This window comes from Plectropomus leopardus, chromosome 14 (genome assembly GCF_026936395.1).
Source record: "Plectropomus leopardus strain MGB_pleo_1.0 chromosome 14, ASM2693639v1, whole genome shotgun sequence".
In the NCBI taxonomy this organism is placed as follows: domain Eukaryota; kingdom Metazoa; phylum Chordata; class Actinopteri; order Perciformes; family Serranidae; genus Plectropomus; species Plectropomus leopardus.
In genome coordinates this window covers 24454473-24471314 of record NC_142189.1, presented here as the reverse complement: position 1 = coordinate 24471314, position 16842 = coordinate 24454473, and the positions used below count along the sequence as shown (strand labels likewise).

Below are 16842 nucleotides of genomic sequence, written 5' to 3'. Positions count from 1 at the left end.
AAACAGCCACAACAACAGCCCTGAGCAAAAATTTTGATTCTTTAATGAGCAATAAAACAGACTGCTGCGTTTCTAGCGCCACCTTTTAGTACCGGATCTGTGTGCTAAGTACACCAAGACAGGGGTGACCAAAAACGTGGATGGTAAAAAAAAATATTCACAACTTTTCACACTGGAAACCAAAAAAAAAATGTTCAAATGTGTACCAAATTGAACTGAACCAGACTGCTTGGTGGAAACGAGGCTTAAAGCTCGCCCTCACTGTGATGTCACCGCCTATTTTTCACATTCAGACGTCTGCTGTCCCAACCTGCCCTCTTTCTCCTGTTCTGCTTTTCACCTTCCTCTGCCCTTCAACGCCTTTGATCCTGAGCCATATGTTTGTCTCTATCTTGCTCTTGTCCTCTGTTCTCATCCTTTACAGCTTCAGCTCCGATGATGCTGATAATTTATGACTTGATTGTCCTTAGTCTCACCCTCTGTCTTCCTCCTGCTGGAACTAATCTGTCCTCGCATCATCTGCAGGTCGTTTGGGGTTTTGCTGTGGGAGATCTTCTCGTTGGGCTACATGCCATATCCAAGTCGCAGCAACCAGGAAGTGCTGGAGTTTGTTACCAATGGTGGGAGAATGGATCCACCGAAAAATTGCCCTGGGCCGGTGTAAGTGCAGATCCACACACAGATGCTGCATGTATTCATGTGCTTCACATGACTGCAAGAAAAGGGTGATCCCATGAGGTTCAATTAAGCTTCTCCGTAGCATAAACAACACAAAAGGATGCATAGATAGTGTATATACAGGCAGCATAGGAGAACATGAAAGGCTCTGATTCTGCTGATATTGACACGTAAACGAGTCATGACTTAGAAGGCATCAGAACATTTTATTGGAGATGGCGCTCTGTGCTTTCAGTATGAAAACCACATTAACAATTTTCTTTCATGTTTGCCTCCCAATTTGAGGGAAGTCATGGGTTGCTGATAGAGAGCTTCAAAAACCATTTCCATATCACACTGTATTTTCACTCGCTTTTCAGATGCCGCCTCTCACGCCTACTCTATTTTAAAACATATATATGGGCAGATTTTCACATTTTCTGTCTCAGTCATACACACACACTTTGGCCTTTCTGTGATTTCACAGCTTTTTTTCTTCACACCTGTTGGCCTCAGCTTTGCAGATTATGCCTCATCATTTTGCAACCTGCCTCACATGTTCTATGTCAATGTGGGTTTTTCTTTTCTTTAAAAAACCAAGCATGCCTCTGTTGGTTCTGTTAATATGAAGTTGTGAAACAGTCTCACAACAGGACATACTGATTACAGAAAGCAGCAGCTACAGTTGAAATCATCTCAACAATTATAACCAGATCTCAGGATTTAACTTCACTGTTATTGTCTCCTCCTCTTTGCATTGCCTATTTAACACAATCACTCAAACCGGTAGGGGGCCGCTATTAAGGATATTTAGTCAAAAGAGATCAATTTGGCATTTGTAAAATCAGCAGGAGAGATGGTGCCGGTCAGCCTGTTTTCCTTTTGTTTTCTCTACATCTGCATGGAGCGGGAGAAAATGTTTTCATTAAGTATTTTTTGTGTGTCTACTCATTCATGTGTGTCGTTAGGTATCGCATAATGACTCAGAGTTGGCAGCATCAGCCTGAAGACAGGCCTAACTTTTCGACCATCCTGGAGAGAATTGACTACTGCTTACAGGTAACTGAACAAAGCACTCTGTTGGATTCTGCTGCCATGCAAACAAACAAATTAGGGCTCAGAGATTTGAAGGAAATAACTCAATATGATTTTGCAATACTGCTTGGTTTAAATTTGTGTTTATTTTCCAAAAATTCAACTCCAAGCGTGTATTAGTTGCTTGCCTGTTGTTATCTCTCCAGAGCAGAGTTCTGCAGGTCCAGTATTGCAAACCTGCAGAAGCTCAGTACCAAAACACCCCCTTACCCCTAGTTATCGCCAAGACTAATATAATAGACTTGGATGATGCAAGTCCTGCAACCTGACCCGTGATTTAACACACAGTTTTGCTGTCACTCCATTTTACTTGAAGTAATGTCCCATTCAGATATGCTAAGCACTTGCTCAGTTAACCATTTGTTGTTGGTGTTGATGAGGTGAGTGTATTACTTGCTAGATGGGTAGGTAACCAAAAAGGAAGTGGGTCTGAGGCCTGTACCTGACTGAGAATTATGCCTAACAATCTGTAAATATGTCAGGCAGTCAGCTAATGCTAGATCTCTGTTGGTCTTTTAGAGCAATGAAAATACACAGTTCAGTTTCTCCTTTCAAACATCCAAATTATACAGTGGTGGTTTTTGCTCAAAGAAACTATTTGTGCTCAAGCGGAAATACAACAGACAAAGAAATAAAGAAATGTACTTTCATGTAATATTGTGGTTAACTTATAGAATGAATTTAATGAGGTACAGTTGAGAAAACTTGACAGTTTTCATTTTAGCAGAAGGAACTGTTGACTGAATTTTCTCACCTCTTTTTTTAATGTGTCTCATTCAAATTATGATTGTGGAAGTGGTTAAACTGAAAAAGCTGTGATTCCTTGATGGTCTAACCCCTTTTTAGGACCCAGATGTGGTGACTATGCCCCTGCCTGTAGAGTATGGACCCATCCCTGAAGAGGAGGAGCGTGTGCCCACACACTCTGATGACCCTTCAGCCCCAACTGTGTTAGTGAATGCCCAGGTGCCTGATGGGGAGGTTCCACAGCCGCCTCCATCATATCCTACAGAGGAGATCCGGAGAGGTGGGGAGCACGCTGTGGTGACCAGCACAGCATCGGAGGCCAAAGCACAGATATCGTCCCAGCCTCCGCCATGCCTCCACCAGCACCAGCAGCCTCACACACAGACCTCCATCTCCATGACAACCACCAACACAGTCACCTCCACAGCCACCTCTACACTCACTGCCAAGGGACCTCATGTCACCACCCAGCCAGGCCCAGAAGGGGGCCACATTAACCTTGCATTCACCCAGGGCCACCCGCCGGAAAAGGAGGGACACAACGGGAAGAGCACCAGCCTGTGGAACCCAACGTACGGCTCGTGGTTCCTGCAGCAGAGGAAGCAGCAGCAGCAGAGGCAGACAGGGGTGGGGGGAGCGGGAGGGAGCAGCGGCAGGGTGCCCGGCGAGGGGCAGGAGCATGTTGGCCGGACTGTAGCTGAGGTGGCGGGGGCGCTGGGTCTCCAGCATCAGCACAAGCAGTTCCAGCATCAGCTCCAGCAGCAGCATCAGCTTCAACAGCAGCACCAACTCCAGCTGCTGCACCATCAGCAGCAGCAGCAGGGTCTCTGCAGACCTCTGTTACCCCCACCGCCACCTCCGGCTGCCCAGTCACCTCTGCTTTTAGATTCAGCCGCCCTGCCCCCGGTTCCCCTCTATAGACTGAGACGGTTCCCCTGTGGGAACATCGGCTATGGCTACCAGGAGCAGGGTCTGCCAATGGAGGCCACCCACGGTAACCCCAACCCCCCTCCTCCACCCCCTACACCCCAGCAGGGCATCTCCATGTCCTCCTCAGCAGCCCACCAGAGAGGGGCCCCCATTCCCACCTCAGTGTCCCTAAGTCGGTCAGGTATGTCTGAGGACAGCCGTCCACTTCTAGTCACCATGGGGACAGTACAGGACCCCAGGCTGCCCAGGATGGAGGGCCACAATGCCACCGTGCTTTAGCCCAAATGCCTGCGTCGCTGGTCTTTTTTCCCAGGCCCTGTCTTTGGAGACTGTGTGTTCAGGACACATAGCAGGAAACACTGTGTCAGGACAGAGACCGTTTTTACACCACCCCTACCATCCCACCATTTTGGTTTTGTCCTCCAGTTCTCCCTGAAACAGAGCTGGATGAGTCCATCAGGCTTTTCCCATGAGAACCCCGGAGGTGTGTTGAAATCCCCAACGGATGCTTAAGCACATCAGAGAACTAAAAAAGCTTCCGGAGGCAAAATGAAGAGTAAAGGCTAGTTTTAAGAGTTTAAAAAATGTATTTTTTCTACACTGGAGGGATCATGACGGAGTGAGAATACTGAGAAGGAATCAGATAGAGTTCATGGCACAGGAGGACAACTTTCCAGCGTGCACATGTGCCATGTCTTCATAGACAGATGAGGATGTCTCTTGTCTATGACGATGGATGATAAGGAGGATTCAAATCTCTATATTTTGCCAAACTTAAGACTTAACGTCACAAACTTTGGTGACCAGTTTGACTGTAGCAAAGGTGTCTACAGCTGAGAGCCACATGTGTTTGTTCTATCGCAGAACCCTCACACTGTTCCTTCTCCACATCCTTTTGACAACAACAGTGTGGTAAAGAACCTGACTATTTTTAAAAAATATCACAGAACTGGACATCAGAGACATTTATACGAGAAAAAAAATTACTGGGAAAATGTGTTTGTTGATGTTTGCTTGCCTGCTTGTTTATTTATTCATTTGTTTATTTATTATTTGGAAGTGGCTCTATAAATTATTCATGAACATGCTTCTTCAAACCCAGAACAAATTCATTTTACATCAGCTGGTTTTAACTTTATTTTTGCTAATTACAAGAAGAAAGAAAGGAGACACTGAACAACCCCAAAAATTAATGACATTAATTATTCTGTGCAGTTTGTGGCAACACAATGCAGGAAATCAGATGTGGCCTTTGCCGTGGCCTTTAATGTGGAGTAGCAGATGGGTAAATAGAGCCGTGACGCAGGTTGGGGAGATTATTTGACAGAAGAATATACCAGATTAAAGACAAGCCACCCTCAGCAACATTCAAAGGTTCAACTCTTTACTATTGCTGAAGATTTGTAATAAGCCGTTGCCCCGGGAACTATTGAAATCGCTGCTCTGCGGACTCTCCTTTTGTTCACAACTCCATTCTGTTAAAAGAGCGCTTTGAGACAGTGAAGTTGAGGCTTTTCTTTTCTTATGGCTTTTTCAGTAACCTTTTATCAATTCATTTCTTGTTAAAAAAATGTTTTTCCTTTTTTTTTTGTCTGGATGTAGAAACATAGTGGATATTGCTGAATCAATCTTAACCTTCAAATTGCCATCTCGAAGCACTCTACGTTCCTAAATTTGCATATTTTATCTTTTCTATTATAGGGTGACTGTTGCAGAATACAAATGAGTCTGAGAGGAAAGTTTGAATACAAACTGCTTTTTGCTCCACATGTGAATGGAAGCTGAGACCAGTTTGGGGTCTTCTCATTTTCACACACATGGTGTTTCACTGTCTGTGTTTAAAGTCTGCTTTTTTTCTGTTCCGGGACAGTTATAAACAGTATATCTACGACACCACGACACAGACGTGGTGGTGTTGATAATTTGGTGAATGACAACAATATGTGTCACTGTTTGATGCTTTTGCTTGACTGTATTTGGCAATCCTGTCAGTCCTTCTGCTGTAACACAATGACGAGTTGACGTGTGTGTCACGGCGCCCAGCGACTGATGAAGACTAATGCATTCCTGTGGGCCAAGTCAACAAGCAAGGTAAATATTGGCCAATGAAAAGTATTTTGCTATGTCTTCAGCACCTGTGTTACAGTAAATGCATTAATTCTGTGTTCCCCTCACAGCTCATGTCCATTGTTTGATGTAAAAGGACAAACTGAACTGCACCTGTAAATGTTGTAATTATAAAGTATTGTACTATGGCTCTGGTAAAAGCTGTAAATTGCCCTTCAGAAGACATTCTCCAAAATTAATAAATTACTATATAATAACTGTTTTTGCATTTGTCCGTCTACTGCACTGAATAGGGGCCGAGTTAATTCGATTTACTAAAATAGATAATCACATTATAATTTGATGCTTAAAAACCGAAAAGGGCTTAAAAATGCAGGATTAAATCTTTATTTGCCACATCTCTATTACTTTTAGAATTCTAGTTTGTAGCTTTAAAAGTTATTGGCAGTGCAGACATTGACACAAAGTGGTATTGGTAAAAGCTGGCAGTAATGGATTAGAGTGGTGGAGCTCATTAAAACAAATGAGTCGTCTGTGCACCAGCTATTTAAGAAACTGGTATAATGGACCCCATTTCGTGTTAAACCTCGGCGTTAAGCTTAGAGTGATTCAAAGGGCAACTCTGGTTATTTTTCTAACTTGGACCCTATAAATTGGACATATTAAGCAAAGGGCTGCAGCCAGCAGTCGGGAAACAGGCCGCAACATAACCACGCTTCTATTTATCGTCAATGTACGTCCACAAAAAGTCCTTGTTTTTGCCATTGATAGGCTCAGATTGTTATTGCAAGTGACTGATAAATAAGTAAAATTTTCTTTGCCTTAAGCTTGATCAGGTCTGTATTTACACCTCTGCGTCGGCAATAGCTGAGGCCGGAGGCATAATGTTTTCAGGTTGTCCGTCCTTAGAAACCTTTTGTGAATGTGATATCTCAAGAACCCCTTGAGAGAATTTCTGCAAATTTTGCATAAACATTCACTTGGACTCAACGATGAGCTGATTAGATTTTGGTGACATTGTGAATGCCATGCCTTGAAGGAATTTGTTCAAATTTGTCACAAACAGAGTAGACTCAATGATGAGCTGACTAGAATTTAGTGTTCAAAGGTCAAGGTCACTGAGATCTTGCATCCTTCTCATTCTTGTGAATGTAATATCTGAAGATGGCCTTGAGGTTTGTGCCAAATTTGGTACAAATATCCACTTGGACTCAAGAATGAACTGATTCAGTTTAAAGGTCAGGTTTAATGAGGTCATAGTGACTTCATTAAAAATGTTTTTGGCCATAACTCAAGAACCATGGGTGCCCACCTTGAAACTGTGCTGATCGGATAAACCTTCTGTGCTGCCAGGGGTGTGAAGTATCCTGTGTTCAGACATGGATGTAAACTGTAAGTGCAACTTGACTGAGGCATAAAACCATGTGACTGTGTATCTAGTTTATTGTCCAGGGAGGAGTCTCGTTTTGAGGTCTTGCATGTTAAGTCGTTGAAAAGAAAAACAATTAATTATTTATTTCTCTGTAGAGTCCTTTTCAAAATGTTGTCAGACACTTAAAATAACAATCTGAACCTGTCAGTGGCAAAAACAAGCACTTTTAGTGCATCAACGGTGCGCTATTACCCCCTGAAGGCCCTGACACACCAAGCCGACAATCAGCTGTTGGTCAAAGCGGAGCTGCCAGTGAACTTCTGTTGCCCCAGTTTTTGCAGTGCCCCACACTGTTAGCACTAGTTTGCCGTGTTGACATGATTTTTGAGGAAAGCACACACAAATGACAAAATTCTTGAGATCGAGATAAACTTGTCATATAATTTAGAATCATTTTTAGCCATTACGCACTTTAGTAGAAAGAGTTTGAAACAGTTTGTGTTATTGTTTGACAGTGGACAGTAAATATGATTTGTTCTTTCAACACTGGGCTGTGTTTTTAATGTGCTAAACTGGCTGTCTGACATCTTGAAATAATCTTGTCTTCCTGTTTCCCTTTTTAAATGACAAATACAGACTACCACCACCTGCTGGTATGAAGAGTAATTACCTCTTTTTGTTGGCCATCAGTTGTAGTCCCTGCAACGTGCTCAAGTCGAACTTTCCGTCTGCGACAAAGGAAACGAGGTGATGCGACATTTGGCCCTCGTCACCACTAGTTTTTTTTATTTCAGTTAAGTGTGTCTTGGCTAGGGTTATAAGTTCTAAGGCCTTTCGTCAAAGATCATTGTTAACATTACTGATCAAATAATTGATTAATTGTGATTTTTTTTTTAATGTAAAAACTTTATACCAAGCAATTACAAAGACTTTTTTTTTTACTTAAAGCTCACAGCAACACATTGCATATTATTTGACTGCATTGCATAGCCTATGGAATATTTAAAGATGTAGAGGCCTAGTCATATAAAAAACACATAACTGACTTATGCTTCACACTGTCTGCTTCATTTTCCCGTGTCCCCACCACAATCCTCTTAAAGACACGAGAGGCAGATGAGATGGCTACCTTGTCTTAAAGAAGTCATATTGTTTGCTTTATTTGCTAATGCTATTTATTGAACCGTGTTTCAAAATACACCATTATACTGACAACTATAATGCAATAGGAAACAAAACATTGTTTAAACTTAAAAGTCAAATCTTTATTTGATTGATTTAATTTCATATATTAAAAGTCTCGACAGTCAATTAATCAACGATCCATCACCCTTCCCACCAAACCCTATTAAAGCTCAGCAGACAGATAATTTAAGAGGAAACAATGGTCTCCCTGACATCCTCAAATTGCCTCATTTAAACTATTAAGTCTCTAAAGTGTATTATTTGACAAATTTAATCTCCTTGTGGCGAAAAGAGCAATAATTAAGGGCCAATTTGTAGACTGTATTTGTGTTACAAATGAGGCAGGAAATGTTCTATCATACAGCAGGGCTGCGTGACAAAGTACCTTTACCCACCCCAACATTAGTGTCCTGGACAACTTCTATCTGTTCTTGTGATTGGATTATGCACAATAAAAAAACAGAGATTCTCAAAGTGGGAAAAAACATTTACCAGATTAACTAATCCTACCGATTGAGTTTGTCAGAGGCAGGATTTATGCTGTTATTACAGAGGTTTTTCCACCGCACTACACACCACAGACTCTGTAATCAGCGTGATTGTAGTCCTCCTTATTTTACACATTACTACTGACCTCAGCTGTTGACCTCATGTCCTCAGCCCGATGCAGAAAACCTCCCATCCAGTTCTTACAGGGTCAAAGCAGCCTGCTGCTTTCATAATTTAAAGATCAACATTCATTCAAAGAAGCCTGTTATTTTTCTCTGTACATATTAAACAGCATTAAGACGAAGAATTGCAGTCTCTCTAAAAAGGTGTTTTTTTAATGCATTGCCTTTACTTCTATTTAGGACGTCAGTCTTTATGGTGTAGCAAGCTGTAGGAGGTAGATTAAAAGGTGTCTGAGACTCTCGTGTTAGAATCCCTGCTGTGCTTAACTGCAGATTTGACGCAAGCTGAGGAGTCTTTTTAATTGTATGTATTTCACTACCCTTGACTCTATTGCCCCTTACAGGAATAAGAAAAAACACACACTAGACATAAATCCAGCTAAAAACAGGCAGAGCAAACAATCATGACAAAAGAAAAAATATCAAATTAATTTTGTGTTGTGATCGATACATTTTATAGAGATAAAAGCAGTGCCATGGCTCAGTGAGGAGCCTGACTTCCTTAAGAGAGTATGGAAGAGCTGCAAAACAAGGAAACAAAAGGGCAAGGAGAGTACAAGTCTCTAGACATTCATGAGGAAATCAAACAGTGCTTATAAAGATGCTGGACTAGTTTTCACTGACATTCAGTCTGACCTCAGTTTCAAGAAGTGTTGCAATCCAAGAATTATGTTTCGAGATAAAAGAGCCCATTTCCACACGCTGGCATAAACCCGTACATGAGGCATCACACTAAAACCTGCAATGACACCTGTGAAAAGGTGTCACTGTGTCCTAGCTGTAGCTGTTCTGTTAACGGTGGAATTTCTGTTGCTTTTATGCCGATAGTAATTGTTCTTTAAACAGTATTTAATGTTGCAACAGCTTTTTAAAGCAACGACAGGCAACTTAAGAGAGAAGCTAAACCCAACAATTATTTAACAAAATAAATACAATTTCCTTTAGTTCCTCACTTTATGTGTCCTCACTTATTACACTTGATGACAAGTGAGGAGGATGATCATTTGACATATTGCAAACAGTATTTGCTGATGTATTTTGAGGTTAAGTTGATAACATGCATTAAATTAAATGGCAAAGAGATGATATTCTTTGGCTCTCAATGTACTATACTACAGGCTGTAAAACAATATCGGTTAGCCTACTTTTAATTCAGTCTTTAAGCTTAAATTTGTCATTACTAGACAAGAGCAAACTTAAACTAGGATGGCGCCAAAATCTTTAAGATTTATTGTTACATCTGACCACATCACATCTTTGCACCAAGCACCAATCTCCAAGCTGAAAAATGAGGCCAAAGTGGGAAGCGCCAAAAACTGCAGTTCTTTTAGCGGCCACTTGAGGCTGGCTCCGGAAGCGAGTCAAATAAAAATACTGCAGAAATGAACATGTTTACAGGCTGCTACAAAAATTATTTTGGTCTCTACAGCTAATTTCTCTGGCTAGCTATTTTCTCCTTTTCTCCATTCATGACAATTGTATTTTTTTTTTTATAATTATTATTATTATTTTAATAGCTTACTGGTTTTCATTGTTCTAAGGCTAAAAGCCATGCATAACTTTAAAGGCTGCTTTGAATGACAGGCTGTTTGCTGATAGTGTCCTTGACCCCTCAGTCAGATCCACCTCTGGCTCCTCATAAGCTCCAGCCAAATGTGGATTTCTGGCTTCATAAAACCTCGTTGGAGACAGCTGAAATGCCGAGCTAAAAGCTTTGATATGGCAGTCCAAGCTACCCTGGTGTCACCCAAAACCAGTGGGTGACATCACGGTAGCTTCATCCATTATTCATACAGTCAGGCGCTTAACGGAAGCGGGGTACGCGTGGGACATGTCCCCCGCACTTCCTGTATCTGTGTCCTCTGTCCTTCGCACTTTTTACAACCGTTCAATTAATTTGTAACATGTCGTACCTCGTTTTTCCGAGCGGTCTTGAAACGCACCATGATTGGGCAGCGGAGTACACGCGCTGTGTTGTTGTGATCACGTGACGCAGTTGAGACGTGCGCTGGCAGCTGTGCTCTGAACTGTCGGTTTTGACTAAAATACCACAAATAACGCGCAGCAAACCTACCAGCGAAAGGCAAAAAACTCGCACTCCTTCTAAACAAACCGTGTAAGTTGACTCATGCTGTTGCCTGTTGATAATGTCAGCTAAGTGATGTCAAATTAATTAGAGGTCAATATAGCTCTGTGAGCATGAATGCTGTTATTGTTACCCATGGCTGGCTAGCTAGCTTCATGCTAGGGATAGACCCACTCCTCCTTAATTTCTGCGCAAAATGTGCGCTCACTGTTGCTTTGCACGCATATTTTATTCTTTAATACTACAATAGAAAAAGCAGGGAGGAGAAGGTGGACCAGAAGGCAACACTGGTGGTCATGCAAGGGCTTCACAGGCATGGCCGTGGGACATAGGGGTGCAGCATCCTCTGCTGGAGAAGGCTAACATCACAACACTCTTTAAAATGAAAAAATAAAGGATTTTTTTTTCAAAGACATAGGACTTAAGGGAGTTTTTAAAATTAATTAGAAACACTTAATAATCACTAGTTATTAAAATAAGGCTACGTATTATGGTCAACGGGTATTCCGTAGGCTACTGTAGGTCGGCTTGCTGTAGACTCACTCACGTGTCGCTGATGAGTGTGCACACAGACAGCTTGGACAGTTTGGACATTATTGTACTTATGAGTGACTTTCTCTCATCAACCTCTGAGCTCTAAGCCACTTTTGGAATAACATAAGTGAAGCATAAATCCAGCCATGGTGCAGTGTCTGCTCTGTTATGAGCTGCCGCCGTGCAGTTTAACACCATTATTGCGCAGTTATTTTACGCGGATAATTGCGCTGCAAAAATGTGTTTGGCTGTTGTTTTATACTGTGCAAGTTGGCCTTTTAGGATCGCTTGAAACTGCGAATTTGGGTATGTTCTTGTCTGCTGTGCGCAGTGTGTTGATGGTCCCGTTTTGTTTTGTTTTGTTTTGTTTTTTTACAAAACAGGCGCATAATAGTTTAAAGACTAGCACACTTTTTTTTACTAGGCACTTTTTGTTTGTGTCTGCGTATATGCGCGGACGCGTGCGTGTTTGTGTGTGTCTGCGCGAGGGAACCTTTTGAGGTTAAAATACTGTGTTTTGGATTTGTGTGCAGTGCTGTGATTGACTTAACCTCTAAAACTACGAGTAAACTATGAGTAAGCTGTTCTTGTGAGTGTGTGTGGTGACATATTTCTGATCCATATTGCAGTGGCGCATGTTATAATTGAATGTTACAATATAAAGGGGTTATATGCCTTTAGAAAAAAACTCAGCACCCCCAAATAGAAACGTCTTCCCACAGCCCTGTTCACAGGTGAGGAGAAATTATAATTGGCTGAGAAAACATATCTATGGCATAAAAGTGACTTTGAGATTAATTTCCACAGCTATTTCACAACTACTATTCTTAATTATCTGTATTATTGCAATAGACAGAGCAGGGAGAAAGCAGCACACAGCGGTCAGGACAGAGAGCAGTCTGCAGCACTGACCATCAGCCTGAGGCTTCACAGGTGAGGACAGGTTATAACTGGATAAAGACGACTCTGAGATTAATTTCCACTGGGCACTTAATCATCTGGCTGCTTACCCTGCAGATGCTTGAGGGTCATTCTGTGTCACTCAACCAGAACTAGGCAGCTTAAACATTTGATTTTGAAAATTTTAAAGAACTTGAGTGGGTCCCCGGGTGCTGTGTTGTGGCTGTTTGTGGTTATTTGGTTCTTTAGCCGCTAAGGAGAGGCGCAATTGAATGTGAGAGGCTGATAAATCACTCAGTAAAAGTCGGCTTATTCCTGAACAGTCTGCTGAGATGATGGCTACGCCCCTGCATGCAGCCAGTGGTTTGCACCTCAGTTGTAGAGATTTTAGAAACACAGACTCCTGCACAGCAATGTAAAAGATAATCCTAATGCAGTACACCAGAATGACTCAGAGACAAGAGTATGATATTATTTGCCCCAGAACATATTGTTTTGTCAAGGTTGTGTTTCCCTGACCTTCTACAATGGAGTTGGTGAGTTCACAGTTACAATGACCCATGGTTTCTATGGTCACACAGCCCAAAGCACACTCGAACCAAAGTGCCTTTCTAAACCAAAAGAACAGGCTGACCTGGAGGACAGTTTGTGCCATTTTTTTAAAATATTTGTATTTATTTGACAGGCAACAATGGCAGAAAAAGATGGCAAGAGAGAATCGGAGACTTGACGGTTATGTGGTGTGCTTTAACCCTTTTGAAACCTGGAGTGACATCCCTTTTCTTTTGCTGCTTTCAGATGCCTTTCACAGGTATTTAAACCTCTTAACTTCTGTGCATTTCTTTTTAAAAATACATGGGGGAAAAGGCAATAAGCAACTGGGTAAGAAATGTTCCACAAACTGCAAGAAATTAGTAGATTTATAACATTTATTTTCAAAAAAGCTAAGGAAAAATTTAAGGTTTAAAAAAACCTCAAAAGCTAGGGAAAACCATATAATTACATATTTTAAATTATGTTACAGAATTATACATTTTAAAGCACTTTTTCAACGTCTTGTTTGCCTTGTTGATTTTTCCCCCCTCCATTTTCATTTTTATTTTAATTATTTTATTTTCAATAATAATTGTATTGTAATGTATTTAATTATTTCTCACTTTTTTAGTATTTTTTTTGCATTTTTAGGGGTAATTTCTGCTTTTGTTGCTCATTCCCTTCTTCCACTGTTTTTGAAAGAAATTAAGGGAATTTTCTCAGCTCTCAAAGGGTTAACCACCAGGCTGCTAGGGCAGACAGGAGGTTTTAAGAGAGGAGGACAGTCATTTTTGTATGGTATTTAATGCAATTGCTTTCGCTCTGATCTGCCAATCACTGAAAGTTATGTCAAGCTGCATGAATCTATTAAACATACAGATCAGTGGGGATGTGGAAGAGGTGGAGAAAGATAAAAAGCTGGAGTTCTCATTATAGAAGAGAACAACCTTGTCAGTGGTAATGTGAGGTTGAGACCCCTGGATTAGAGGCTGCATTTTAACAGGCAGCGTTTGCTTCAATTTGAGGGACTCTGTTACAGGTACTTTTATGTTTTTGGGTCTTGCTTATAAGTGTAAGAAGCCTTGAAGAGTGCCGGTTTAAAAAAAATAAAATCATTTTAAATAAATATTTTGTGTCAAACCAATACAGCTTACTTTGGTAAAGTAGTAGTGTAATAAGGAGGATTATGTACAGTGAGCTGGTCATTATTGCACATAAGCTCTGACAGGGTGAATGGAGACCCCAGCAGGATTATCCCTGCATTGTAAATATGTCTACATGTAGAGGCTTGAGCAGCTGCCAGTATGTATTTGCTAGTGACAGCAAACTATATTCCTCGGGTGCCAGCTGTGCTGGTGCTGCTCTCCATCATGTTAAAAAGCAGACTGGAGTCTTTCTTTATGGCCTTACTGGGATCATTTTTCTCCCATCAGGGATCAGCTCTGCACTTGGTACATAGTGCTGATGGTGCAGCTAAGCACTCACCACACTGTGCTACAATATGTCTGAGCTTTGTTTCAACTTCTCCCTTCATCCTGTTTTAAACACCCGATAACAAGCTGTTGTATTGCAACGTACAGGGGTTTGAGAGTCAAACAGCAAAACAGTGTCACAGGAGAGCCTGTCCATTGTTCAAAAAGCTTTATTCAATCTGAAAAAAAAACAAAACAACAAAAACGTGGCATTTGTCCTGCTATGATTTTCGGACAACAAAAACGTCCTCATGCAGAGACGCTGAATTCAGGAGCATCGGCGTGTTTTGTACAACTTTGCTGTCTGCAAGCTGCTCTCACCGTCACCATTGACATCTACAGGTCATTGGCATAAGCAGACACACTATTAGCAACAGTAATGTAACACAGTATATAAACCTTTTTATTTTCAGAGCTGCTTTCTCAAATAATAATAATAATAATAATAATAATAAAGGCATTCAGTGTAATAAAAGTCTCTAGAATGACTCAGAAAATAGAGTAAAGTATGACTACTTTACTTTACGGTCAATGCTGTTAATTAAACTGTATGTTTTAGCATTGAGGTCATAGTTGGGGATGGTACTGATACTGAATGTTTTTCAAAGGTCTTTCTAATTTAACCTCCTCATGACTGTAAATAGAGGGGGAGAGAATAGAAATGCCTGATTTAACATTGTCCAGTTCAACACCTTTAACTATGATCTCAGTATAAAACATATCTGGATTTAACAACACAATCTGAACATGGTAGACGCTACTGTCGAGCTTTTGTATTGAATTGATATATTGTCAAAGTGTGACAAATAAAGTGGCTATAGACGGTTTGGTCCTACTGCTAGGTTTTTAATTCTGTATGAAGTCTTGATAAGGTTCTAAAAGAAACATTTCTATGAATAAATATACACAGAACAGAAAGTGTACAGGTCTAAGTAACTAAAAGAACCAAGCTTGCAAATACCGAGCCATTGAATTTGTTCTTGCAGATAAATTGAAATCCACTTGTTTAAATAGACATATTTTAACAATTCTAACTATCATCGGTGGTTTTCATCACTCTGTTTATGTCTGCGCACTGTCTGGGTTAAAGGGGTCTCTACTGTCACGTTTTCTGTGATGTGTGACTATTTAATGGTGTTTTCAAATCTATTACTACTATTTGTTTATATGGCAAATTATAAAAAAGATTTTTTTTTTCATACTATATAATTGTGATATTTACTGTCTACAGTGAAATAACTTTTTTCTCAATGTCTATATGATGACTTATTTGGTACACACTATACTATAAAAATATGGTGTGATATACTGATTTTTTTTAACATATTACTTCATAACTTTTTTTATGACATAGTAATGTGTTATGAGTTTTAATGTTGTGAGTGATTTCCAAAATGGAGTACTAACTTTTTTTTTAACAATTGTAATGATGTACTATTTACAGTGATTCCACACTGTTTTTTTTTGACATACTACATACTATTTTTTTTTCAAGTTATTATCAGTATCATACTATACAACATTTTTTTTGTGATATCCTTAACAACATGCGTATGACCCTTTTTAAGAATTTTTTAAATGACATACTATAGAAAAACATTTCATGCTAAAATATGACATTTTCACCAATTTTTGAACAAAATGGTACGGTATGACATTTTGATAATTTTTTAATGACATGCTGAAATATGCAGTGTGATCAATTTTTGAATAAATGCTGTAGTGTAACGTTATCACCATTTTTTGAAGGGAGTGCTGTAGTGTGACATTTTGACCAATTTTTGAATGACAAAGAATGATATGACATTTTGATCAATTGTTAAAATATGACGTTTTGATCAGTTTTCACACAAACATGCTATAGTATGACATTTTGATCTATATTTTAATGACATGCTATAGTATGACATTTTTAAAGATTTTTGAAAGACGTGCTATAGTATGACGTTTTAACCAATTTTTGAACAACGAGCTTTAAAATGATGTTTTAACAAATTTTTGAATGACACAATATTGTGTGACCGCAATCTATAGTGGTTCAAAAAATTTGATTAAGTGTAATAGTATAGTATGTCTACCAAAGTAATGAAATAAATTCATAGTGAAGTATGTTATCAAAAATCATGATAGAATATCATAAAATAGTACATCTTCCAATATCACAAAAGAACGTTATAGTGAAGCATGTCCTCAAAAATATGAAAAAACCTCATGCACTAGTTTGTCACAAAAAATCATTAATAAACATAATATAGTATTTCGTCAAAAACAATGAAAAAATATCAAAGCATTGAATGCCATCCACAATCACAAAAAGTGTAGTATATTGTAAAAAAAGATCCATAAACATGATAAAATGTCATGTTGAAAAAACGACTGAAAACGATGTAGAAATATGAAATTTAAAAAAAAAAACACTTGAAAAAAACATAGTATAGCATGTAAAGACACGTTACCGTAGAATGTTGTGCAAAAACATCATAGTATGGCATTGTGAAAAACTTACAGAAAACGTCATAGTATAGTATTTCAAAACATATCAAAATATGACATGTCCCCAAAACAGCTGTTAACCAAATAGGATAACGTGCC

General features: G+C 39.7%; 1 protein-coding gene and 1 long non-coding RNA gene across 2 annotated transcripts in view; both read left to right on the top strand.

Annotated features, from left to right (window-relative positions):
• Positions 1-4502, top strand: part of alk (ALK receptor tyrosine kinase) — a 459469-nt gene extending 454967 nt beyond the window's left edge. The window contains exons 27-29 of the mRNA XM_042500800.2: positions 526-660; positions 1626-1716; positions 2599-4502. Of these exons, the coding sequence (XP_042356734.2) occupies positions 526-660; positions 1626-1716; positions 2599-3708 (1336 nt within the window). The 3' untranslated portion in view covers positions 3709-4502. The remainder of the gene's footprint in view (positions 1-525; positions 661-1625; positions 1717-2598) is intronic.
• A 6213-nt stretch (positions 4503-10715) lies between these two features.
• The window catches only part of LOC148187485 (uncharacterized), a 68382-nt gene continuing 62255 nt past the window's right edge, over positions 10716-16842 (top strand). Inside the window, exons 1-2 of the long non-coding RNA XR_015778762.1 lie at positions 10716-10840; positions 12930-13055. This is a non-coding gene — a long non-coding RNA (uncharacterized LOC148187485). The remainder of the gene's footprint in view (positions 10841-12929; positions 13056-16842) is intronic.